Genomic DNA, 26,942 nt, shown 5'->3' on the forward strand with positions numbered 1-26,942 from the left:
TGGACTGAGTACCATTAATGATGCTTTTATAGGAGGAAGGAACACAAGCAGAGTCCCTGTGAGGCTGGGGTTTACAGAAAGGGGAAGAGGAAAGATGTATCACATAATCGTTTATCTGGATGACGGAGAGAGGAAAGGGGTCTTAGACTAGGGGCTGGCAAACATCTTCTATAAAGGGCCAGATAGTAAATGATTTAGGCTTTATGGGTCATAGGGTCTCTGTTGCAGCTGTTCAACTCTGCTGTTGTAGCACTTACATAAGTAGATGAGACATAAAGCAGTGGGCGTGATGTATTCCAGTGAAACTTTATTTACAAAAACAGGCAGTGGGCCAAATTTGGCTGTAGTTTGCCAACCCCTGTCTTAGATGACTGTGTCTGATAATCCAAATATACTTAAAAAAAAAAAATTGAGAAAGCAAAAAGAAAAGACAGTCTTGACAGGAAGAAAACACCAACTTGCAGCCCTTCTTTTCTTACCAGCCTGAATTCATTACTCCTTTTCTACCAGTCTGAATGAGATTTGAATGCCGAAAGGATCTTACCATCAAGCAAACCACTATTCCTTAGTCGAGAGACAACCCCGGGTGCGGGGAGGAGAGAGAGACCCAGAACTCTACCTCTTTTGGAAGAAATTCTCGCATCTTTCCTCCAAGGGCAACACCTGGGGGAAAGTTGTGTCATCCAACACATTAGCTTGAGGAATGGTGCAATTTCTTGAGATTTGTTCCAGGAGTGGGTAGGCCTCGAAATTAAAATAGAAAATAGAATTTGGGATGTCCTCGGCTTGGCTGGCAGATCCAATTTCATCTGGATGGTCTCCTGGGACGAAACAGGAACACCGCGTTCTGTTACAGTGATCCCTTTCTCTGTGGCCTTGTAGTCCCGGCGGGCATGAGGGGCCGCTCTCTGCTTACAAAGCCGGGGTCACTGGGGTTGAGCTGTGAGGGGCTCACTTGATCTGGAGGAGCAGGGGTCCAGAGAGGAGACCTTGTCTGGCATTTTATCTAAGTGCCAAGTGAGGACTCAGCGGTGGTGTCCTGCTGGCCTGTGGTGGATGGGATGAGGCGTGGGGAGGAGACTGGGTGGGGTCACCCTATGCTTTCTGAGAGGACTGAGAAATTCAGGGAAACGGTCAGCAGGCCACAGGTCTGGGCAGCAGCCCTCACGATCCCCCTTCCGTACCTCGGAGCAGGAAACACGGGTGGTGTAAAGACACACCAAACACTGGCTTCCAGGGGACCGCCAGGTGGTAGGACCTTGGGGGAGCAAAGGCGCAGACGATCTGCGGCTTGGCCACATCCATGAGGTGCACAGAGCCATTGCTGGAAAAGATCAGCACCTGGGAAGCAAAGAGATGGTGAATGGGGACTTCTCCACTCTGTCACTCACCCCCGTGTGAAATAAGAAAAGCAGGTAGAAATAAAAGACGAACAGAGAATTTTTTCACTCTTGGCACCCAGCCTGTGGCCCCAGCCAGACCGTTCAGGGGACAGCAGCAATGTGCGTGTTTGCTCCTATGGAGCCTCCAGCAGCAGCTGGCCAGCCCCAGGGCTGTGTCTGTTCCGGGCCCGTCCTTCCCCACTTGGCCCTGCTTCTCTTGCTACTTCCCCCTCCACGCGGCCAGGATTCAGTTCTGCATCTGTGCCATACCCTTTCCTCCCACCTCCTCAGGGACTGTTCAAGCCAACGGCCGCTCCTGCCCTGGGATGGAGCTGAGGCCTCTCTCCTGCCTGGGCTCTTTCCTCTCTGTAGATGAACATACTAAACTCACCGCCATCTTTAAAACCCCCCTTGACCCTACATCCTCTTCCCGCTGCCACACACTCAGACGCCTGAGAGAGACTCTCCTCGCCCTCCCTGCACCCCGACCTCCCCTGCTGTCCCCCTTGCCATGGACACTGGTCTCCACAAAGTACTCGGTTTCTCTTCAGCACAGGACCCTGTGCTCTCGCTTTCTTCCAGTCCTTCTCCCTGAGCCGCCAGGAGCCCCCTCCTGGTTTTCCTGGGGCGCCCCTGTCCGTCACTTCGTGAGCTCATTTTCCCTGTCCCGGAAGACTTACAGTGTAAGTGATGGTAGCGCCCCCGGGAACCTCTTCTCTACGCACCTCCTCGCTCTGGCCAGCCGCGCTGCTCCCCACGGCTTTAACTACCGCTAACCGGCTACTGAGCACAGAATCTACGCTTTCAGCCCTGGACTCTCTCAGAGCCTCCTCTGGGGGTCCTGTAGGCCCCTGACTCCTGGCAGGGCCACACAGGGAATCACAGGCTTTCCCTCCAGGCCTGTGTTTCCTTCAGTGGCCCTGTAGGGATTAGAGAATCAGCTCCACAAGCCAAGAGCAGCCTCAGTGCCTCCCTGACCTCTGGCTGCAGCCCAGGCAGCCCTGGGCTGTGGGGCCCGTCTCCTCACTAATGCCGCTCCACTCGCCGCCCTGCCCTGGACACAGTTGGAGCTCCCTGGCTCCAACTCCCCTCTAAGCTTCAAACTCCATCCCAGACAAGGGCCCCTCTGCCCCCACCCCCCAGCCTCTTCCCTCCCCACACCCCACAGGAGTCTGATCCTGCAGCTCCTTGAACTTCCTGCTGGCCTGGGACATGGTGTTCTCTCGCCTCCATGGTGCTGCCCTCTTAGTGCCCGTGGCTCAGCTCACTGCCCATCACTTCCTCCCCACCGACCTCTGCAGGCTGAGTTAGGAGGCCTCTCTCTCCGTTCCACAGTATCCTTTGCATGATATATCACAGCCTTTGTCAGGTTCTAGGGCGGCTGCTTGGGGGCTCGCCTGTCTTCCCAACTGAACTGTGAGCTCCACGAGGGCAGGTGCTTTCTCCTTCGTGTCAGTGCCCAAAGCTAGTCTAGTGCCCAGCACACGATAGGCCTTCAACAAATATTGGGTTGGCCAAAAAGTTCGTTCGGGTTTCCCCCTAAGATGGGATGAAAAACCCGAACGAACTTTTTGGCCAGCCCAGTATGTTTGGAAGGAATAAAGAACACATTCACTAAAGAGCAATGAGGGGCCTGAGGAACCTACCATGCCAGGTAAGGCTTGGACTGGGGCCACTGCACAGATGGCTTCATCCAGGTGCTTCACAGGCCTATAGGAAACAAGACACACAGATATCCAGACTTGAAGACTTTTCAAGTTTTGCTATCTTCTCCTAGGCATATATCCTGGAGAAATTCTTGTCTGTAAGCATTAGGAGGTATGTCAGAGATGTTCACAGTAGTGAAAACTGGGAACAATCTAAATAAATCATTGGTAGGAGAATGCTTAAGTAATTGTGTTACATTATACAATGGGATACAATATAGCAATGAAAATAAAAGAGCTGGAGCTACATACAACATGTATGGCTCTCATGAACAATATCACAAAGCAAGTTACAGAATAAATAGCATTGAAAAACAAGTTGGAGAATATACATAATATGATTCCACTTACAGGTCCCCTAAAATATGCACAGCTAAACAATATATTGCTTGGAGATACAGTCATATGGATGTGGTTAATTCTTAAAGGAAAACAAAGAAATGATGAATTTAGGAAAACATAAATAAATAAATAAATTTAAGAAAAAAGAAAAAAGGGACTTCCCTGGTGGCGCAGTGGTTAAGAATCTGCCTGCCAATGCAGGGGACACGGGTTCAATCCCTGGTCCAGGAAGATCCCACATGCTGCGGAGCAACTAAGCCCGTGCACCACAACTACTGAGCCTGTGCTCTAGAGCCTCTGAGCCACAACTACTGAGCCCGTGTGCCACAACTCCTGAGCCCACATGCCTACAGCCTGTGTTCCGCAACAAGGGAAGCCACCGCAATGAGGAATGCGCACACAGCAACAAAGAGTAGCCCCCCGCTCACCGCAACTAGAGAAAGCCTGCGCACAGCAATGAAGACCCAGTGCAGCCAAAAATAAATAAAGTAAAAAAAAAAAAAAAGAAAACAATGTGGTAGATTGAAAAAAAAAAGTAGACATAATATTTGGCAGTAACTCCCACTAAAAAGGTGGAGTCTATTTTTCTGCTGCTTAAATGTGGGTGTGGCCAGGTGACATGCTTTGTCCAGTGTCAGAGGCTTGGAAAGCATCAGTGAACCTCGCTGGCTGCTGGGAGCCCTCAGGCTACCGGGTGACAGAGACTGAGATGGCCTGCAGGAGAGGCCGAAAGGAAGAGTGCCCCAGCCAACAGCTGCCAACGCCTGGTACGTGAGTGAGGCCGGCTTAGACATCCAGCCCCTAACCGAGCTGCCAGCTGCCCAAAGGCACCTGTGAGAGCCAAGGCGAGACTAGCCCGTAGTGCTGACCTACTGCATCAGAGACTAAACACTGACTGTTTTCTTAAGCCATTAAGTTGTGGAGTGGTTTGTTATATGTAGCAATAGATAATTAAAAGGTGGTTAACTTGGAGGAGGAGAGAGAAGGATGTGATCAGGGAGCAGCACACAGAGGGCCTTAACTGAATTGGAGATGATCTATTTCTTAAGCTCGGTGATGGGTACAGTGGAGTTCTCACCACCCCCATATGTATGCTAAATACACCCCCTCACACATATTGTACAGATCATTTGCCTGCATAAAATAGTTCACAATTTAAAAGAGAGAAAGAGACCCTTGGAGAAACTGATAAAAAACTATTTTGGCAGAAATGACCCTCTTCCTGGTCATGTGGGATATGAAAGATGTCATTTGTGCCATCATACCATTTATATATATTTATATATACATATATATATACACCCACATGTAAAAGACATTGGTGATCTTGAGAAGCTCACTGGGAAAGTGATGACTAGAGGGAAAGTGGACTCTAGGCTGAGAGATTGTCAGTTTTTTACCATTAAATAGCATCATCTGTCTGGCAGATCATGTACCCACCCTGCCCTCAAGCCACTGACCTCTCCACCAGCACACTGAGGGTGGGTCTTTGGGTCCCCGTGGCTGCCACCAGATGGAGAGAAGCATCTGTACACAGTACCACACATTTCATTTGGGATTTCACTGGACCCTCAGGATACATGTTCTGTCCTTCGTGGACTAAGAAGTATTTCAGGAAGTGAATGCTTTGGCAGAGACATCTTTCAGGAAGAGCGATGACCCCAAGAGAGAGTCCTGGAGAAAGTAAACGCACAAGCAGGTCAGAAAAGGGGGAAGAGGGAGGCAGACATGGGTGCAGGGTCTATGACCAGCAAGAGTGTGAGGGATGTGAGGGCAAAACCAAGCAATGAGCATCCCCCGAGGGTGAAGGCAATAAACCCCAAAGTCCGAGGGGAGCCCTCTTCAGGGGGGCCCCTTCTAAGTATTTGGGGGAACCAAACCGATGGAGGGGGGCAGGGTCAGCACTGGAGCGGAGGGAAGGAATCTACAATGCAGCCAGGTACTGACTGTAGCCATCAAATGTGTATCAGAGGGACGGCGGTATTAGGCAGCAGTGGGGCTCACCTTCGGCTAGGTCCCACAGTGTGAGCACACCATCCTCGCAGGCCAGCACCAGGTAGGAGTAGCAGCCGCTGAGCTGAGACACCGCAATGGGTGCAGCACAGGGCCACACGCCCTCGGGGTCTAGTGGGGAGGACACCACTCACCAGGCTGCCCCCCAGACCCCGCCCCCACCCATCACCTCCACCTGGACAACATGAGACCCAGATTAGTCTGCCTGTCTGGACTCACCATCTCTCTCCTCTCTGTGCAATGCTGTCTCCTTCCTCAGGATAATATATATAACAAGTTATACCATTATTATACTACAGCTGACATTGAATGAGTACTTAGGTGCTAAACAGCGTGGTAGGCACTTTAATGCATCATTTCATTTAATTCTCACAAGGATCCTATGAGGTGGGGTCTATTAGTACCCCTGTCTTACAGATGAGGAGACTGAGGCAGAGAAGTAAGTGACTTGCCGGAGGTCATATAAGCCCGGTTAGTACGGAAGTTGAGATGAGAAGTCAGGTTGCCTGGGAGAGGGATGGAAGGAAAGAAATTCTTCCCTTGTGAGTTTTTAAACTTTACTTCTGAGATATAACTCTGAAGTACAACATAGTGTTGTGCTTCAAGGAATTCTCACAAAAGTGAACTTGCTCATGTAACTGCCTCCATGAGTTTGTAAAAAACCACCACCACCCATATTTCCTAAGTGCCTTTCAATTTCAAAGAGCTTTCACATACAGAAACTCTGAATTTTGCTATTCACAACAAATGCATGCAGTGGATAACAATGGTGTAATTGAGTAGTTTTCTGTTTTGGATGAGAAAACAGGATTGGGGTGTGAAGTGACTGGCCTGAGACTACACAGTTCACAGACAGTTGTGCTGGGACGGGCCCTCTGGTGCCAAGCCCACCTTCTTTTTACCTTCGTTGTCTAAGGAGCCCTGTGGACCTGATGGGGCTCTGTCCCTATGGACCTGTCATCTTTAAGAAACATGACAGTTCAGAGACAGAGCCTTGGGGTCACACCACAGCTGCCAAGCCACCCACTCTGCCTGCACAGCTCTGGTCCCCTAAAGCCACGCTGCTGTGTCAGTCACGTGCTCTCAGCTAAGCTGAAGAAGGACGTGTTCTCAGAGCGCTGAGCTTAGGCCACTCCCATCTCGGCAGTAAAGTACCAGCTTTATCCTTCAGCGTTCGGTTAAGTGAATAGAGGAAGAAGTTGTGACTCCCAGTCCAGTGTACGCCAATGACACAGGCTACCCCTGGGAAAGAAGAGAGGAAATGGGCATTACGTAAGGAGTCTGGGTGGCCTTTGGTTTGTGTGAAGGGATTTGCCCAAGAGGAAGTCAGTTTGAAATGGTTCGTTCTAATGGGCAGCACCCAACTGAAGGGTGAGCTTCCAGATGAGGGGCTGGGCACACCCCCAGGAGGGGTGTTCCTAGGGCCAAGTCACCTTCCTGTGCAGGGAGTGCAGGGAGGATGGTCACAACTGCCCCTCAGCTGCTTTCACATCTTCTAGATAATTCATGTCCACTTGGCTATCAGTGTTTTAAATAACATTTTCTACAAAAGGAATTCATATCCAGAAGCAGCCTGGCAGGACGTGTGTGCACACCGTCCTCTGTGGCAGCTCACTCCCTGAAGACAGTGCCAGCCTCCAGATCAGGGAATCTGGGCTCAGGGGCCACAGGTCCAACCAGAAACCATTAAGCTGCAGCTGGCAGCCGACTTTCCACCTCATTCCCTCCCAGCAGGCAGGGTGTGCTGTGCAGAACTTCCCTAGGAGGGCTTGCCAAGCATTCCCCCAAGGTGACCACCTGCTTCACGTTCATTTACCTGGGGGGCTCTTGACTTCCACTGGCATTGCAATTATGCAGCTAGGAAGGAGGAAGTGGAACGTGGCCATACTGGGAAAGAAAGAGACACTGGTCAGAGCCATGGCACACTCCTTGGCAAGGAGAAATGCTGGGAGAGTCTTGGTAGTAAGACCAGAAATAGGTAGTTCAGATGGACCTTCCCAGGAGTTCAGGACCATGAGGCAAATCACATTCTATGTGCTGGTCCTGGTGAGGGCAGGGCAGGTGGAGCGGTGGGAGTTATTCCCAGGCTGGGAACAGCACCCAGTGTGGGCAGATCCCTTCCCCAAGGGATCTTGGGGAAGATCCCTTAATGCCAGACTTGGGTGAAGTGCATAAATGCTCCTGTCCTGGGAGCAGTACAACCAGTGGTGTGCTGATAAGTTGGCACTCTTAAAAAAAACTAAAAAAAACCCTGATTTCCTGATTTACAGGGTTCGTAGCTTTTTGTGGTATAAATACTCCCATTATGGACGGTTACCAGTGGTTTAATGACTGGCTTGCAAAATTCCTAAATACCTTGCTGGGCAGCACAGCACTGAACCTTACTGGGTTCCAGTTCAGGCCTCAGGTAGTTTCTGTTAGGGCCTAGCCCTGGGACTTTGTGTGAAGTGAGAAAATTCAAGGCCCACTTGACGGCAAGATGAGAGGTTTCACTTCCCATGTGAAGCAAGAACATCCCTGACACCCACAGTCGCCGTGAGGAGAGCTGGTTCCTGAACCTGCTCCACCAGATACTTCAAGGACTTGGGCTCAGTTTTTACAATCACTGAGGCCTACCTGCTGACCGAGATTAGAAAGTAATGTTTTAATAATTACACATTAATGTATTACATTTAGAAAGACTGGATGGAAATGGAGAAAAATATTAATAGTGGTGACTTTCATTTGTTGAGACGTGGATGTATCTAGAGACTGTCATACAGAGTGAAGTAAGTCAGAAAGAGAAAAACAAATATCGTATATTAATGCATGTATGTGGAACCTAGAAAAATGGTACAGATGAGCCGGTTTGCAGGGCAGAAGTTGAGACACAGATGTAGAGAACAGACATATGGACACCAAGGGGGGAAAACCGCGGTGGGGTGGGGATGGTGGTGTGCTGAATTGGGCGATTGGGATTGACATGTATACACTGATGTGTATAAAATTGATGACTAATAAGAACCTGCAGTATAAAAAAACAAACAAAACAACTAATACTAAACTTTCATTGGGTTATTTGTATGGAAATATGTTAATATAAATGTTTCAGACATTACATGAAATTTCTAAAAATCTTAAATGTTCTGGTATAATGTTATAAGTCATAATTCTAGTTATTACTTTAAAATGTATATCTCAGAAATAACTAAATTTCCTTGTCAATTGCGAAAAAAAAAAAATAGTGGTGACTTTTATTTCCCTCTTGAGGATCATCTGTGCTGTCTAGATAATCAGGAAAACAAATTTTTTTAAGGAGACGCTATCATACAAAAAATTATAAAATAGGGAGTTCCCTGGTGGTCCAGTGGTTAGGATTCAGTGCCTTCACTGCCGTGGCCCGGGTTCAATACCTGGTCGAGGAACTGAGATCCTGCAAGCCACGTGGTACGGCCAAAAAAAAAAAATTCTAAAATAAACTCTACTTCTCATCTCCATAGATGTCTATGCCTTCTTTAAAATCTATGTTATCAGCCTTTGTTCGAGCTATATTTAGACAATCTCCATACAACTTTTTTTTTTTAAGGAATTTTTTCTTTTTAAAAAAAATTTAATTAATTAATTAATTTATGGCTGCGTTGGGTCTTCGTTGCTGTGCACGGGCTTTCTCTAGTTGCGGTGAGCGGGGGCTATTCTTCATTGTGGTGTGCAGGCTTCTCATTGCGGTGGCTTTTCCTGTTGCGGAGCATGGGCTCTACGTGTGTGAGCTCAGTAGTTGTGGCTTACTGGCTCTAGAGAGCAGGCTCAGTAGTTGTGGCGCACGGGCTTAGGTGATCCACGGCATGTGGGATCCTCCCGGCCCGGGGCTCGAACACGTGTCCCCTGCACTGGCAGGCAGATTCTTAACCGCTGCGCCACCAGGGAAGTCCCTCCATACAACTTTTCAAAAGACGTTTCTGAAGTTCTCAGAAAAGTCCCCCAAACCATCGAGAGCTTTGAGACCTTGAATTAATTCAGGTCCTTGGGTTGATTCCTGCATGTGCCCAGAGAGGAGAAGCTCCCAGGGAGGAGGCGTTCTGGCTGGGCCCCCTCCATGGCTCACCTGAGCGGCTCCTCCTCCCACTCCCCATCCAGGTACTTCTTGAAGGTGGCGTTGAAGATTGCCGCCTGCTGCTCCCACTGACTGTCCTTGATGAAGTGATTCTGCCCAGAGCCCAGCCCACAGCAGTCCTCTATCTTTGCAAAGACTTCCAGGGGGCTTTTAAATGTGGTACCTAGGTGGAAAATATTCCAGAATTGGTCAAACCATCTTCCTGATTGGTCAAACCATCAGGAAGGACTTCCTCCTCCCTGATTTCCCGCTTCTCCTCCATGCTTCCCAGTTTCCTGCAGAATCCCTCATCCTCAGAAATCTGTTCTTGCTTTGCCCAGGTGTTCAGTCTTCTTCCCAGCCTCTCTCCTACTCCACCAGCTCACGGAGCACAGGCAAAGGGCAGCTGCTCTCCTCCTCCCACTTCTCCATCTCCATCCTGCCGTCATTTCCTGTTTCCAGACTACAGAATCTCCAGAGGCCAAGGACATGTTCACGAGTCACTAGAGGCCTTAGATCACTGTTGCTGTCTCCCCAGCTCAGCAAGGCCCCAAATCTGCCATTACTCGTGCTATTCAGCTGCTGCTGCGGACCTACATTCGACAGTCCCAGCCTCCTTCTGTGCTTACATTTATCCAACTACCTTCCTTTAAAAAAATCTCCTTTCTCTGCCAATCACTTTTCTTATCACTCTCCTTGCCAATAACCTTGCATTCCCTTCTTTTTCATCTGCTCCTAAATCCACAGTAAAACTAAGTGATTTATTTTCTGGGTTCACAGCCCAACTTTCAGAACTTCTGAAAGTGCCCAGGTCCCTCAAGTTGCCCAGGAGGTCTCACTGTGCCCCAGGTCTCCTTCCCCAGAGGCAGCCATTGTTATCAGTTTCTTGCATAAATTTCTAGAAAGAGGCCCCTTCTAGATGGCAATATATTATTATATTATATAATATATACAGTATTATATTTTTTATATGTATTACATGTACATTTGTATATATTTTATAAACAAATGATAGCATATATCAACTAGCAGTCCTCAAAATGTGGTCCCAGATCAGCAGGGATCTGGCAGGGTTAGAAATGAAGGTTCTCAAGCCCCACCCCAGACCTACTGAAACAGAACCTTGGTGGGTGGGGCCCAGCAATTTGGGTTTTAACAAGTCCTCCAAGTGAGTCTGATCCAGCTAAAGTTTGAGAATTGCTGTCATACACTAGAACCCTTGCATTTTGACTTAACAAAATGTCTTGGGAGATCTCTTCATTTCAGTACTATAGATCTTCTTCGTTGTTCGTTGCTTATTTTCATTTAGTAAATCTTTTTCTTGTTGTGAAATATAACACATTCAGAATAGAGCATAAAAATATATCTTAATAAATTATTATAAAGCAAACATCTGTCTCTACTGAGGTCAAGAAACAGATTATCACCCCTCCCTAAAAGCTTCCCAAGGGCCCTTCTCCAGTCATAACCCCCTGGGAAGAGCGGCAACCATTCTCTTGGCTTTTATGTAATCACTTCATGACATTTATTTTACTTTTGCTACTTAAATATGCATCTAAACACTACAGCTTTGTTTTGCCTGATTTTGAGCTGTACACAATGGAATTACACAGTGTTAACTCTATATGTGCCCTCTTTTGCTTAATATTGTTTGTGAGATTTATCCATTTTGTTGTGTATAGCTGTAGTTTGTTCATTTTCATTGCTGTATAATATTCCATTGAGTGAACTAAAGTTTATTTATCTGTCCTTTTATTGATGGATATTTCAGTTGTTTCATGGTTTGGGGCTATTGGAAATCATGTCATTATTATCATTCTTGTACATGCCTCCTTGTACACATTTACTTGCAAGCCTATCAGGTATACACCTAGAAGTAGGGTGACCAACTCATTCTGGTTTGTGCAGGAGTTTCCCAGTTTTAGCACCAAAGGCCTCACATCCCGGGAAACACCTTAGTCCCAGGCAAAATGATATTCTTGGTCGCCCTACCTAGGAGTGTAAATGCTGGGTCATAGGATATAACTTACCTTCAACATTACCAGATAATGCTAAACTGTTTTCCAAGGTGGTTGTACTGACTTTCATTGCTAACTGTAATGTATGGGAGGTCTGATTATTCCACATCCTCACCAACTTGGTATGATCAATCTCTTTTAATTTTAGCCATCCTGGTGGGTGTGGAGTGGTATCTCATTATGGTTTTAATTTGCATTCCTGATAACTAATTTTGTTGAGCACCTTTTTATATGTTTATTGGCCATTTGAATAATCTCCTGCCTGTTTTATACTGAATGATCTGTCTTTTTCCTAACAATTTGTAGGAATTCTTTATATAGTCTGGATGTGGACCATTCATAAGTTTTACGTGTTTTGCAAATATCTTCTCCCAATACACGATTTGTTCTTTCATGTTTTTAATGATGTCTTTGGATGATTAGAAGTCCTCAATTTTAATGTAATCAAACTTATCAACTTTTCTTTTATTATATATAAGTACTTCTTGTGTTTTGTTTAAAAAGTCTTTCCCTACCCAGAGGTCATAAAGATATTGACTTATTTTCTAAAAGTTTTATTGTTTTGTCTTTCATATTTACTTCTATGATTCATCTGGAATTTAATTTTGTGTATCATATGAGGCAGGGGTCAAGTTTCACTTTTGTTTCCATATGGACAACAGCATCATTTACTGAAATGACCATTCACTACTCTGTAGCACCACCTCCGTCAGGTATCAAGTGTCCATTTATGCTTAAGTTTGTCCTGGCCTCTCTATCCTGTTTTATTAATCTATTTTTCTATTACTATTTCTATCTATTTATATTTCTGTATTTTATATATATTTCTATTATTCACTCATCTCTTTTTCTACCTTGTCTTAATTACTGTGGCTTTATAATAAATCTTGATGGAGCAAATCATATCACCATGTTCTTTTATAAGAGTGAATTGGCTATTCTTGGTGTTTTGCATTTCTCTCTTTGTTTTTAATGGTTGTAAAGTATTCTGAGTGTACCAGATTTATGTAACCAGTCTTTTGCCTCTATAAATAGCACTGCAGTGAACATTCTTGTAGGTATATCTTTGAGGTCATATGTGAATATTGAGAGGATAGACTCTATGTCCCGTGTCTACAGTGGACTTCCCCTCTGCTCCTCTTAACCAACTCCCACTTATTCTTCAAAACCTTCCCAAATGTCCCTTCTTCTGGTAAAGCCTCTGCCTATTCCCTGGGCAGAGTTAGTTACTCCTTCCTCTATGTTTTTATGGCCCTGGATGTTCCCCACTGTTGCACTTATCATATCCTACTATGGTGGTTTCCTCCTATTCTCTCTTGGTACACTAGCAGCTTTTAGAGCACAGGAGATGTATCTTTCTTACTCATCTTTGTGCTTGGTGTAGTATTGGCACTGATGAATGAACTAACACAGGAATGTAGGAATGAATGAACTCCACTAGCACTTGGGAAAGATGTCTCTTTCCTGATATCCCAATTCTGTTAGTTAACTGTACCTTGTAACATTTATATTTTTAATCTTTAGGTCTCAGAGCTTATGAATTAAAAAATTATCTTCAGAACTATACTTGTCAATTAGATATTGCTGCCAATAAATGGAAAAGATGGGAAATGTGGAGAAAGACAGAGAAAGAAAAAACTAAGAAATCAATGGCAAAAGGAAAGAGAGTATTCATTGAGTTATACCTACCTGCAACTGGTTTGGGTGGTTTGATTTTCATTATGTAAACTGGAAGACTCAACTTAACATCTTCTCTAAAAGAAATGTTTATATCCTACAATAAGGAAAAGGCACAGCTAATAAGCCAACAAAGGAGATAAAACTGCATCATTAAAAACACTCATTTCAAAAGAAGGCAGAAAAAGAGGAGTAAGGAAGAAAAACAGGTGGGACAAATAGAAAGTAAATAGCAAAGTGGTAGATTTAAACCTAAACATATCAATAATCACATTAAATATAAATGGCCTAAACACCCCAATTAAAAGGTAGAGATTGACAGATTGTATAAAAAGGCAAGACCCAACGATATGCTGTCAAAAAGAAACTCATTTTCAATATAAAGACACCAATATATTAAAAGTATAGAAAAAAGATACATCTTGTAAACTGATCAAAAGAAAGCTGGGGTGGCTGTATTAATATCTGACATAATAGATTTCAGAGCAAAGAATATTACCAGGGATAAAAGAGTCATTGAATAATGATAAAATGGTCAATTCTCAAGGGGACATAAAATTCTAAATGTTTAGGCACCTAATAACAGAGCTTCAAAATACAGGAAGCAAAAATTCTTAGGTGTGAAAGCAGAAATAAATAAATCTACAATCCCACAGATTTCAAAACTCTTCTCTCAATAATTGACAGAATAAGTAGACAGAAAATCAGTAAGAATCGGAAGGGAAAGCAGTGAGGATATAGAAGACTTGAATAACTTGGACCAACAACAACAAGAATACACATTCTTTTCAAGTGCACATAGAACACTTACCAGGATAAACCATATTCTGGGCATAAAACAAGTCTTAATAAATTTGAAAGGTTTCAAATTATATGAAGTATGTTCTCTGATCACAATGGAATTAAGTTAGAAACCAATAAAAGGAAAAGAAAGATGTCTGGAACATCTCAAGTATTTGGACACTAAATAACATGCTTCTAAATAATCCATTGGTCAAAAAAGATATAAAAAAGCAAATTAGGAAGTATTTTGAAGTATTTTCAAAAATGAGAATATGACATATCAAAATTTAAAGGAAGCAGCTAAAGCAGCACTTAGATATAAGTTTATAGCACTAAATGCCTGTGTCATTCTGCAAAGTTCATAAGGTCTTGGTGTAGGCAAGGACATAGGAATGATAAAGGCCATACACAGGAATGATAAGGTCAGGAAACAAATGGGAAAAGAAGGATTACTCAAAAATATTTGTGTGGCAATTGCTATTTTAAAAGAATAGATAAAAGTTGATCTCTTCCTTGCTCCATTCACAAAAGGAACTCCCATGTGTATAAAAGAGTGAAATGTCCAAAAAAAAAAAAAAAACTATGAAAAGTATTAGAAGAAAACACAGGAGAATTTATTTATAACCTTGAGATGGAGAAAGCCTTCTTAAGTGCAGTGGCTGTAAAGAAAAGATTAAAAATTCTGACTATATCAAAATCTAAAACTTCTTTATAACAAAAAAGCACATAAGCAAAGTAAAAAGGGAAACAACAGAGTGTTAGAAAATATATAATGGGCAAAGAATTCACAGGCAATTCACAGAAGACAAAACCTCAATAGCCAATAAAAATATGAGGAGGTTAATGAAAATTAACATGAGATGCCATTTTGTTCCATCAGTTTGCACACACAAAAAATTAATATCAAATTTATCGAGGCTGTGGAGAAATACTGATTAAATGTAAATTGTCATGCCATTTTTGGAGGACAATTTAACAGTATCTACATTAAAACTAAAAACGCACATATCCTTCAGAAGCACTCAGGTATACAAAGAAGAATTTACAAAGATTTTCATTGCATTATATAACAGCCACCCTCAGTATCATCAATGGACAAACAGCCAAGTAAACTATGGTACATCCTTAATAGGAATAGAACACAGGATGTCAAAAGAATAAGGCAGGTTTATCTGACATTGCAAAACTTTGCCAATAAGTTGATTAGTACAAAAATGCAAATTTGTAAGAAAATATATATAGTATGATGCCACTTATATAGAAGAAAATTCCCATAAAATGAAACTATATTTTTCTAAATAAACTGATATCAGAATAAAAATATACACTAAAGACCTAGAAAACACACACCAAGATAATAATGGTGATGACCTCTGGAGAGGGCTGCTCTATCTGAATTACTTGGCTTTTCCCAGAGTGATGTGTTCACATATTATTTGTATAATTTGAAACATAATGTAATTTTAGAAGGGAAAAAGGAAAGGACTCTAGAAAGAGACTTCCATTTGGAAGTTCACCACTGCTCTTCTGATAGGCCAGAATCCCAAGAGCTAAGCCTCTGGAAAGTATGGTATGCTCTCTGCCTCAGAGGGAGAGCCAGGAAGCTCCAGGGAAGCCACTCTGTTCTCTACGGTATCCCAATACAAAGACAACCTCCAACACCAAAAAAAACCCCTCAGTTTGGTGGATTGGGCTGTTACTTTGGCAGGGGCAAATTGGATTTCATGGGGCCTGAAGTATATATGATTTAGGGGTCTTGGTAAGAAAGAGAACACAAAAGTTTGAACACAAAATGCCCATGACCACCCTAATACCACTCAATCTGGGGGAAATTGTGACAGAGGGGAAGTTTGAGTGAGAAGAGATGGTGGTCTTACGTGATTATGGTTAAAACATGTTACTTTTTCCAATTTTACAAAAGTACGTGGTCATGTGAACACACTGCTAGGGCCCCTCCTACGGCCTTGGAAGGGGTCATACAAGTGAGGGGCCCTGAAATTTAAGCTCCTTTACCTTCAGGGAAACCCATCTCTGAACAAATGACTTGGGTCAATTATCCTCAAGGATAGGGGGCTATCTTCAAGGGAATGAGGCACAAGATTAAGTCACAGAGAATCTGAAAATAGTGCCCTGGTAGAACATTTTATTAGCATATTTGATATTTAAGGTAAATTTCAAATCAAAATAAAAATTTCTAACATGTAACTTAAATCTCTTTGGAGATTTTCTTTGAAGTTTCTTACCGTTTCTAAATTATCTGCAGTCACGGGATCAAGAGTGTTCTGAGGAGAAAAATGAGAAATTAATTCACAATAGGTTTGGTATATGTTCCCCTTCTTCCTTTAATCTTTTGAGATGCTCTTTCTTCCCCCCAATTATTCTCGTGAGATGTGAACTCATCCCGTAGACTGGAGGACCAATATTTGTGTGGTCCTCTGGCCTGCGGATTTTAACACATGATCCTTGTCCTCTAGTATCTTAAAATGTATTTGGGGAAACAAGAAATCATTAGCGACGTTAAGAGGAAATATGAGTAGAGGGGAGGAGATCAATTAGGAAACTATTACAAAAATCTACGTTGAAGCGAATGTGTCTGATTGGCAAAATATATCAGTGATGTTGACAATTATATTTAAGTAACTCTAAATACAATTCATAGGACACGAATTACCACTGTAACTGGCATTAGTTGATTGCTTCTCAGTGTATAGAAACAGTGAATTATGGCAAGAAACCACCCCCATTCCAAGGTGCTTTTCCCACTTGGATAATAAATTAATCCCTCAAAAAATGTATCTGTTGGGCACCAAGTAGGATACCATGTGGTTGGTTGATAAAAAGAAGCAGAAGCTATGGTCTTAACAACCTAGAAATTTATCATCTAGTTAGGAGAAAAGGACTCCTATGCACAACCGGATGGTATGTGAGAAGTGTCAAAGAGAGGTATAGAGAATAAATTCTGTAAGAGTTTAGAGGAGGAAGGTCTCTGGGCCAGTAACTCTCCCAGGGATACAAAATCACACCCTGCTATGAAGACATTCACTGGAGAGAAAAGGCATTTATTCACAGCCACTCAATGAGCTCGGCATCATTGAGTCTCAATCTTGGTCTCCTATATTAATAATTTCACTAATTCTTTAGCACCTAATACAGTATGTTTTAAAGGCATGCTCAATGAATATTTGTTGTTGTTGATTAAAAAAATAAGTGCATATCAGATAGATGAGAAAATTTTGTCTTAGGGACTTCCCTGGTGGCACAGTGGTTACGAAGCCGGCTGCCAATGCAGGGGACACGGGTTCAAGCCCTGGTCCGGGAAGATCCCACATGCCGCGGAGCAACTAAGCCCGTGCACCACAACTACTGAGCCTGCGCTCTAGAGCCCGCGAGCCACAACTACTGAGCCCACGTCCTGCAACTACTGAAGCCCATGCGCCTAGAGCCCATGCTCCGCAACAAGAGAAGCCACCGCAATGAGAAGCCCGCGCACCGCAACTAAGAGTAGCACCCGCTCGCCGCAACTAGAGAAAGCCCACGTGCAGCAATGAAGACCCAGTGCAGCCAAAATGAAAAAAAAGAAAAAGAAGAAAAAAAAGAAAATTACATCTTAAAATAATATTTACTGAAAAACTATATTTTAAAGAGATGGCATGAAGCCCAGGGATCACATATAATTAAACTGAAACGGTAGAGTTCCTACCTTCTAAGAATAAAAGAAGAATGCATGTATTCCTATACAGTGAGTCTCCTACATACAAACGAGTTCCATTCTGAGAGCATGTTCGTAAGTCCAATTTGTTCGTTAAGTCCAACAAAGTTAGCCTAGGTACCCAACTAACACGATTGGCTATATAGTACTGTACTGTATAGGTTTATAACACTTTTCACACAAATAATACATAAAAAACAAACACAAAAAATAAAGAAAACATTTTTAATCTTACAGTACAGTACCTTGAAAAGTACAGTAGTACCGGCTACATCTCCACTGCTTTTACTCTTGCTTCCGGACATCCTGGGCTTGAAATAAAGATACTGTACTCTATACAGTACTGTACAGTAAAGTACACAAAAGCACAACCACTTGTAAAGGATGCACGCATAGGACAATGTACACCAGATGTGTGAACACACTTTTGCATCTTTGAAAGTTCAAAACTTGAAGGTTCGTATGTAGGGGACTTACTGTATATTTAGAACAACCCTTTTATACCATAATCTGGGGAATTTAGTGGAATGGGAGACATGAAAGGATTATTTCAACCCAGGAGGGAAAAAAAAAAATCTATTAGAGTCAAAAAAAAAGACTCTTCCAGAGAAATGCCTGGGAGTGCTCTTGGTGGAGAGGCAACACCTAGATGAGAGAGATACCAGATTCTAATACCTCTGCTTTTTTTTTTTTTTTCATATATATATATATATATATATATATATGTATGTATATAGGAGTAAAATTGCTTTACAATGTTGTGTTAGTTTCTGCTGTACAATGAAGTGAATCAGCTATATGTATATCTATATCCCCTCCCTCTTGGACCTCCCTCTCCACCACCCCCACCATCCCACCCATTTAAATCTACAAACAATAAATGCTGGAGAGGGTGTGGAGAAAAGGGAACGCTTTTGCACTTTTGCACTGTTGGTAGGAATGTAAATTGATACAGCCACTATGGAGAACAGTAAGGAGGTTCCTTAAAAAACTAAAAATAGAACTACCATATGACCCAGCAATCCCACTACTGGGCATATACCCTGAGAAAACCATAATCCAAAAGGACACATGCACCCCAATGTTCATTGCAGCACTATTTACAATAGCCAGGACATGGAAACAACCTAAATGTCCAACGATGGATGAATGGATAAAGAAGATGTGGTACATATATACAATGACACCTCTGCTTTTTAACATCTTATTTTAACCACAGCAAATTGATTTGAGAGACATGGGCCAGTGTGCCTCTTGTCTTCTCTTATGGCCTCCAGAAGGCCTCCTTCATCTTGAAATTGCAAGGAGGAGTTAGGCTAGATGTGGGTCAAGGGTAGGGAGAAACATATCAGTTGAAAACAGGGATGTTGCCTACCAGTTGCAGCTGTCTGACTTTTTTCTTTGGATTTATGGTGAGTTGGGGGTGCTCCACTTCCTTGAGCCAAGACTCCTTAGGCAATTTATACACATCCAGCCAAATATCCCCGGCTCCTGCATTGGGAAACCAAGGAACCATTGAGCAACTGCAAGCAGGCAACAAGTTTCCCCTGAGAAACGGCCCGTCTTCACAGAACCTCTGTGAAGGTTGGCACAGAGACCAGCGGGCACCCTCAGAACAGCAACTTTGACAAATGGAAGGAGATGTAGTTCTGCAATGGTTATTGCCAGTCCTCACTCACGGAGAGCTACAGAGCTCCTCTCCTCAGGCCACTGCCTCTAAAGGAAACGGGCCTCTCACTCACAGCACTGAGGTAACAGTTTTTAACCAAACTGTCTGTGCTGCCTGGTCTCCGTGTTTTCTAGGTTCCAATGGTAAATTCCACTGATGTTTTGTCTCACAGCTATTCCCGTCTGGGGAGGAAAGTGGCATATATAGAATCAATAACTGAGAGGGGTATGGCTGAGAAAGGGTTAGAATTGTGAGAGATGCCCCAGAGAATTCTTCTGACCAATATTTGAGGAGATGACAACCCATGGGGTGGTTGTGAGACTATCTCATCAAAGAAACATGCTCAGCTTCTATACTGAACTCCTGCCAACCTGGGAAAGGTTACTTTCCTATGATGGGATTCTGGCTAAATGTTTCCTAAAAAAGTAATCTATATAGACAACTTGATTTCAGACTTCCGGCCTCCAGAGCTGTGAGAGAAAAAATATCTGTTATTTTAGGCCACCCAGTTTGTGGTACTTTGTTACGGCAGCCCGAGGAAACCACTACAGATAGTATATAAGTTTCCTTTGATGCATAAAGCATTATAAAATATGTATCTTTCTCCAGCACCTAACATATGAGGGGCCTGGGGCAAGAATATACATGGAGGCCCATACACCGCATGTCTAAATATTTAAAAATTAAAAATCAAGCTAACAATCATTTGAATAAAATATGTTCTATCACCACAGGAATAATTGCAAGAGGCAAGATCCAACATTGAATGCTAAAAATGGTGGGCAAAACTTTAAGGAGGGCATAGTCTCCTTAGAGACTAAAGTTTAGAGACTAAACTTTAATGGTGGGCATAGTCTCAAAGTATCTCCCCCCAGTTGTTTATCAATCACTGTGGAGATTTCAACATGTCTCAAAATTCTTTGATCCTCCTACAACCAGGAAATGGTGTTTACATCCTCTCCCCTTGAGTGTGGTCTGGACTTAGAGTATGGAAAGGGAAAAACAGTAGCTCAACAGTGGAGGAAGCTGGCAGATCACTTTAACTAAGTGATCAAGGTTAACATCAGCAGTAGTGCTATCACATACACCCCTGATATAATACAACAAAAAGTTCCTTTGTGGGACTTTCCCCCAAATCCTTAACCCTGGTTGAATCATGAGAAAAAATTCAGACAAACTGAAATTCAGGGACATTGCACAAAATATCTGACTGGTACTCTTCAAAAGTGTCAAGGTCATGAAAAACAAGGCAAGGTCAAGACATCACAAATAGGTATAGACTAATATGACGATGACTAAATGCAATATGATATCCTGGATTGCACCTTGGAGCAAAAAAAATTAGATTAGAAGAAAAACTGGCAAAACGTGAAAAAAAAACTGTAGTTAATAGTATTATACCAATGTTATTTGCTTAATTTTGACAACTGTACCATGGTTTTGTTAAATGTTGGTATTAGGGAAACTGGGTGAAGGGTATAAGGGAACTCTGTCCTATCTTTGCAACTCTTCTGTAAATTATTTCTAAATAAAATGTTTGGGACTTCACTGGTGGTCCAGTGGGTAAGACTCCGCGCTCCCAATTCAGGGGGCCCGGGTTCGATCACTGGTCGGGGAATTAGATCCCGCATGCTGCAACTAAGAGTCCACATGCCACAGCTAAGAAACCCGCATTCCACAACAAAGATCCGGCGTGCCGCAAGTAAGACCCGGCACAGCCTAAATAAATAAATGAAGTTTAAAAGGTTTTGGAGAAAGTGATTATCTGGAAGAGACTGCAAATCTGAATCTTCTTAAGAGCCTTTGGTTAATCTTACCTTGTAGGAGGAAGGCTGCAAAGTCCCCTCCTTCAGAAATCTCCATCTTTATACAGATGGTTTGCTTGCTGGTATCATCCTGAAAAGAAGAGAGATACTGAGAGAGGAAGTTCAGCCTGATGACAGAAGAGAATTATTTCAGGGCTTTTGGTAGTTCACACCAGGGAAATAAATCCTTTTAAAACTTGAGGCATAAAAAGATGCCTCAAACTGCTTCAAACTTTCCACTTTTGTACAGGAATTAGACAAGATTGTAAGTAAAGAAGTGGAACTCAGTTTTCTGTCTAAAGGGTTTTGGACTTATTTCCTGGTTTCTTAAATACTCCTGATGATTTGTAGTGATTTCATACTATTTGATCTCCTGGTCAGGTTTGCAAACCCTACAGACCTATGCCACCACTCAGGTATTCAAAATGAGCTGAAACAAGTTCTACATGACACTGAAAACTCTGGTCAGTTGCTTGGAAAAAGGCTCTGTCTAGGCTACTGTAGTGTCATAGTCTGATTGGGCTGCTAAAACAAAATACCATAGACTGGGTGGCTCATAAACAATTAACATTTATTTCTCACAGTCCTGGAGGTTGGAAATCCAAGATTTCCAAGGATTTCTGGCAGATTCAGTGTCTGGTAAGACCTAGCTTCCTGGCTCATAGACCGCCTGCCACCTGTGGCTGTGTCCTCACATGGTGGAAGGGTTGAGGGAGCTCTCTTGGTCTTATAAGGGCACTAATCCCATTTATGAGGACTCTGCCCTCGTGACCTAATCACCTCCCACATTGGGGATTAGGATTTCAACATGAATTTTAGGGGGCCACAAACATTCAGTCCATATTAAGTAGAGACTGAATGTAACCCTAGAATGAAACCTGCTCAAACTTTGGGCCAGGTGAAAAAGACTCAATGTGTACGGTTGTGCTATACCTTTAAGGAGCTCTAAGACTAGCAACATAAGGTGGCTATACTAATTAGGCTGGTGAGCCCGCTAAATTATTTAAGGAGAATGAGTTTTAAACATTTTTAATTTTTGTTTTTCTTTCATTTTATTTTTATTTTTATTTCATTTATTTATTTGGCTGCGCCAGGTCTTAGTTGTGGCACACAGGATCTTTAGTTGTGGCATATGGGATCTTTAGTTGCTGCATGTGAACTCTTAGTTGTGGCATGTGGGATCTAGTTCCCTGACCAGGGATTGAACCCGGGTCCCCTGCACTGGGAGCACGGAGTCTCAGCCACTGGACCACCAGGGAAGTCCCTCACTTTCTTTTTTAAAAAATTGGAGTATATTTGATGTACAATATAGTTATTAACAATTTTAAAAGTTTATACTCCAATTATAGTTATTATAAAATATTGGCTATATTCCCCATATTGTACAATATATCCTTGTAGCTTATTTTATATGTAATAGCTTGTACCTCTTAATCCCGTACCCTACCCCTATATTGTTCCTCCCCACTTCCCTTTCCCCACTGGTAAGTGTTAGTTTGTTCTCTATATCTGTGAGTCTGCTTCTTTTTTGTTATATTTACTAGTTTGTTATATTTTTTAGATTCCACATATTAGTGATATCAAACAGTATTTGTCTTTCTCTGTCTGACTTTTTTCACTTAGCATAATACCCTCCAAGTCCATCCATGTTGCTGCAAATGGCAAAATATCATTCTTTCTTATGGCTTAGTAGTATTCCATTGTGTGTGTGTGTGTGTGTGTGTGTGTGTGTGTGTGTATGTCTTTATCCATTCATCTGTTGATGGACTCGTAGGTTGCTTCCATATCTTGGCAATTGTGAATAATGCTGCTAAGAACATTGGGATGCATGTATCTTTCCGAATTAGGGTTTTTGGGTTTTTTTCCATTATATACCCAGGAGTGGAATTGCTGGGTCATACAGTAGTTCTATTTTTAGTTTTATGAGAAACCTCCACACTGTTTTCCACAGTGACTCCACTAATTTACATTCCCACCAACAGTGTATGAGGGTTCCCTTTTCTTTACACTCTCGCCAACATTTGTTGTTTGTGCTCTTATTTTTTTTTTAAACGGCTTTTGTTTTGTTTTTTTAAAATATTTATTTATTTTGGATGCGCTGAGTCTTAGTTGCGGCACACGGGATTTTCGTTGTGGCATGTTTAATTGCAGCATGTGGACTTCTTAGTTGCGGCATGCATGCAGGATCTAGTTCCCCGACAAGGGATTGAACTCAGGCCCCCTGCGTTGGGAGCGCAGAGTCTTACTCACTGGACCACCAGGGAAGTCCCTGTGTTCTTTTTGATAATAGTCATTCTGACAGGTGTGAGGTGATATCTTTTTGTGGTTTTGATTTGCATTCTCTGATGATTAGTGATGTTAAGCATCTTTTCATGTGCTTGTTGGCCATCTGCATTTCCTCTTTGGAAAAATGTCTATTCAATTGTTCTGCCCATTTTTAAATCAGGTTGTTTGTCTTTTTGATGTTGAGTTGTATGAGCTATTTATATATTTTGGAAATTAATCCCTTGGTTGCATCATTTGAAAATATTTTCTCCCATTCTTTTCATTTTGTTTATGGTTTCCTTTGCTGTGCAAAAGCCTTTAAGTTTAATTAGGTCCCATTTGTTTATTTTTGCTTTTATTTCCATTACCCCAGGAGACAGATCCAAAAAAATATTGCTGCGATTTATGTCAAAGAGTGTTCTGCCTATGTTTTCCTCTAGGAGTTTTATAGTATCCGGCCTTACATTTAGGTCTTTAATCCATTTTGAGTTTATTTTTTTATATGGTGTTAAAGAATGTTCTAATTTCATTCTTTTACATGTAGCTGTCCAGTTTTCCCAGCACCACTTACTGAAGATACTGTCCTTCCTCCATTGTACAATCTTGCCTCCTTTATCATAGATTAATTGACCATACATGCACGGGTTTATTTCTGGGCTTTCTATCCTGTTCCACTGATCTATGTGTCTGTTTTTGTGCCAATACCTACTGTTTTGATTACTGTAGCTTTGTAGTATAAAGTCAGGAATTGTGATTCCTCCAGCTCTGTTCTTTCTCAAAATTGCTTTGACTATCCGGGGTCTTTTGTATTTCCATACAAATTTTAAAATTATTTGTTCTAGTTCTGTGAAAAATGCCACTGGTATTTTGATAGCGATTGCATTGAATCTGTAGACTGCCTTGGGTAGTATGGTCATTAAAAAAATATTTTTATTTATGTATTTTAATATCAATTTGTAGGTTATAGAAATTTCAAATGCACATGAAGACAAAAAATAGTGTAATGAACCCCATGTATCCATTACTCAACTTCACCAGTTATCAATATATGACAAATCTTGTTTTATTATCTCCCAACTTCATTAACTATTTCTATTTAATTAATCCTAGTTCCTTAATACCACTTACTATCCAGTCTGTTTTCAAATTTCCTCAATTGTCTAATAAATACCTCTCCACAACTGGTTTGTTCAAATCAGAATTCATGTGTAACTGATTCACTTTGCTGTACACTTGAAACTAACACAACATTGTAAATCAACTATACTCCAATAAAATTTTTTTTTAAAAAGTCACTATCAAAACTGAGAAATCAGGATTCAAATGTAGTCCATGTATTGTATTGAGCTGGCCAAAAAGTTCATTCGGGTTTTTTTGTAACGTCTTACGAAAAACCTAAATGAACTTTTTGGCCAACCCAATATTTAGTTAATTTATCTCTTAAGTCTCTTTTAATTTATAAATGTTACCCTATTTGTTTTTCTTTCCACCATTTTTTTGTTGAATAAACCAGGTCACTTGTCCTGTGTAATTTTTCACTTTCTGGATTGGACTGATTGCATCCCATGGCATTGTTTACATGTATTTCCTGTAAACCAGCAACCAGTTCTAGAGGTTTGATTAGATTTAGGCTCAATTAAAACAAAAGGCCAGAATACTCCACAGGTGTTTGGTGTCTCCCTCCGGCATCACATGAGGAGGCTCATAATAGCTAGCTGTTCTTTCTTTTAATAATGTTCATGGTGATCATTGACAACAGGTGTCATCCTGGCTCATCAATTATAAAGTCCCCCATCAGCACTGGTCATTACCTAGACCATTACTCTTCAAAATGGCTACAAAACTGATATCCCCCAATTCTATCATTCCTTCTGCATTTGTTAGAATTCTTCTATAAAGAAAATCTTTCCATTTTTCCATCATCAACTATTTGATTACCCTGAAATACAGCCTATATGGGAAAGTCAAGATAAATGCTTGATGCTCTCTCTAATCAGTTTTCAGAATACTGTTTGTACCTTAGCAACTTCCAGAGGTAATAATGAAGTCCTTAAAAAAAATATATGTAATGAATTAACTTTTTTTTTTTTAACACTTTTGGTGTGTTCTAATCCACCAACACTACTTTCTTTGTAATGTCCCTGTCAAGTTTGGATATCACAGTTTTGCTAGTATCCTAAAATCAGTTGATGAGTATTCCCTGTATTTTTTTTAGAGAGATTTCTTTTTACATAAAATTTAAAAACAGTTAAAGGGACTTCCCTGGTGGCGCAGTGGTTAAGAACCCACCTGCCAATGCAGGGGACACGGTTCGACCCCTGGCCCAGGAAGATCCCACATGTCGCGGAGCAACTAACCCCATGCGCCGCAATTACTGAGCCTGCACTTTAGAGCCCACGAGCCACAACTACTGAAGCCTGCATGCCACAACTACTGAAGCCCATGCGCCTAGAGCCCGTGCTCCACAACAAGAGAAGCCACTGCAATGAGAAGCCCGCGCATTGCAACAAAGAGTAGCTCCTGCTTGCCGCAACTAGAGAAAGCCTGCATGCAGCAACAAAGACCCAACGCAGCCAAAAATTAATAAATAAAATAAATAAATAAATAAATAAAAAGAATAAAGCACTTTGTTAAATAAAATAAATAAATAAAAAATAAAAACAGTTAAAGGCACAGATATTAAATGTACAACTTGATGGATATGGACATATGTATACATCCATGTAACTAACACACAGTCAAGGTATAAGTTCCTTAGTGCCCTGTTTCAGTCAATTACACCTCTATAGGCAACCAACATTCTGCTCTTCCTCACCAACATAGCTTAGTTTCAACCATCCTTAAATTTCATGTAACTGGAATCATACAGGGCCTCTGCACCCTTTCTCCTTCAACAACATCACACTCCACGGTCTATCTCCTACACGGCAAAGGCACTTCCTGGGTTATTCTTTATGGCAGTCTGTTGTCCAAGTACATCTTCCTTGGTGTCCTTGCTGGTGGTGAAACCGTATCTGTTGTTCACAGGAACCATCTGACTGTTCCCCAAACCTTTGTTGCCATAACCTCCTTGTCCCCACCAGCAGGCGCAGCTCCTTGCACGGGTGGTGCAGGTGTGGGCAGTGTGGAGGGCTGTGGGCTGCTGGGTCTCCACCTCCTTGCTCAGGGTTGTGGTCATGGTGACTGGGGCCGGCTGTGACAGCTGTGGCTCCTCCTGGGGTGTGAGGGCCACTAGGCAGGGCGGCGGTGGGCTTTCTCAGAGCTCTCTGGGGTCCGCTCTCTGCCCCTGATACTGATCGAACTCTAATAGCATCTTTTTTAAATTAATTAATTAATTAATTAATTAATTAATTTTGGCTGTGTTGGGTCTTCCTTGCTGCACGCGGGCTTTCTCTAGTTGCAGCGAGCGGGGGCTACTCTTTGTTGGTGTGCGTGGGCTTCTCATTGCAGTGGCTTCTCTTATTGAGGAGCATGGGCTCTAGGCGCGCGGGCTTCAGTAGTTGT

The 26,942-nt window shown here is 42.3% G+C and overlaps 1 protein-coding gene across 1 annotated transcript in view; it reads right to left on the reverse strand.

The window, feature by feature from the left end:
* The window catches only part of WDR93 (WD repeat domain 93), a 48,464-nt gene that overhangs the window by 8,226 nt on the left and 13,296 nt on the right, over nt 1-26,942 (reverse strand). Inside the window, exons 5-16 of the mRNA XM_061181770.1 lie at nt 21,186-21,264; nt 19,075-19,190; nt 16,234-16,272; nt 13,220-13,304; nt 9,525-9,696; nt 7,260-7,330; nt 6,599-6,685; nt 5,435-5,554; nt 4,891-5,104; nt 3,029-3,092; nt 1,185-1,341; nt 620-821 (exon numbers count right to left, since the gene is read on the reverse strand). Of these exons, the coding sequence (XP_061037753.1) occupies nt 620-821; nt 1,185-1,341; nt 3,029-3,092; nt 4,891-5,104; nt 5,435-5,554; nt 6,599-6,685; nt 7,260-7,330; nt 9,525-9,696; nt 13,220-13,304; nt 16,234-16,272; nt 19,075-19,190; nt 21,186-21,264 (1,406 nt within the window). The remainder of the gene's footprint in view (nt 1-619; nt 822-1,184; nt 1,342-3,028; nt 3,093-4,890; nt 5,105-5,434; nt 5,555-6,598; nt 6,686-7,259; nt 7,331-9,524; nt 9,697-13,219; nt 13,305-16,233; nt 16,273-19,074; nt 19,191-21,185; nt 21,265-26,942) is intronic.

Source organism: Eubalaena glacialis, chromosome 2 (genome assembly GCF_028564815.1).
Source record: "Eubalaena glacialis isolate mEubGla1 chromosome 2, mEubGla1.1.hap2.+ XY, whole genome shotgun sequence".
Classification (NCBI taxonomy): Eukaryota; Metazoa; Chordata; class Mammalia; order Artiodactyla; family Balaenidae; genus Eubalaena; species Eubalaena glacialis.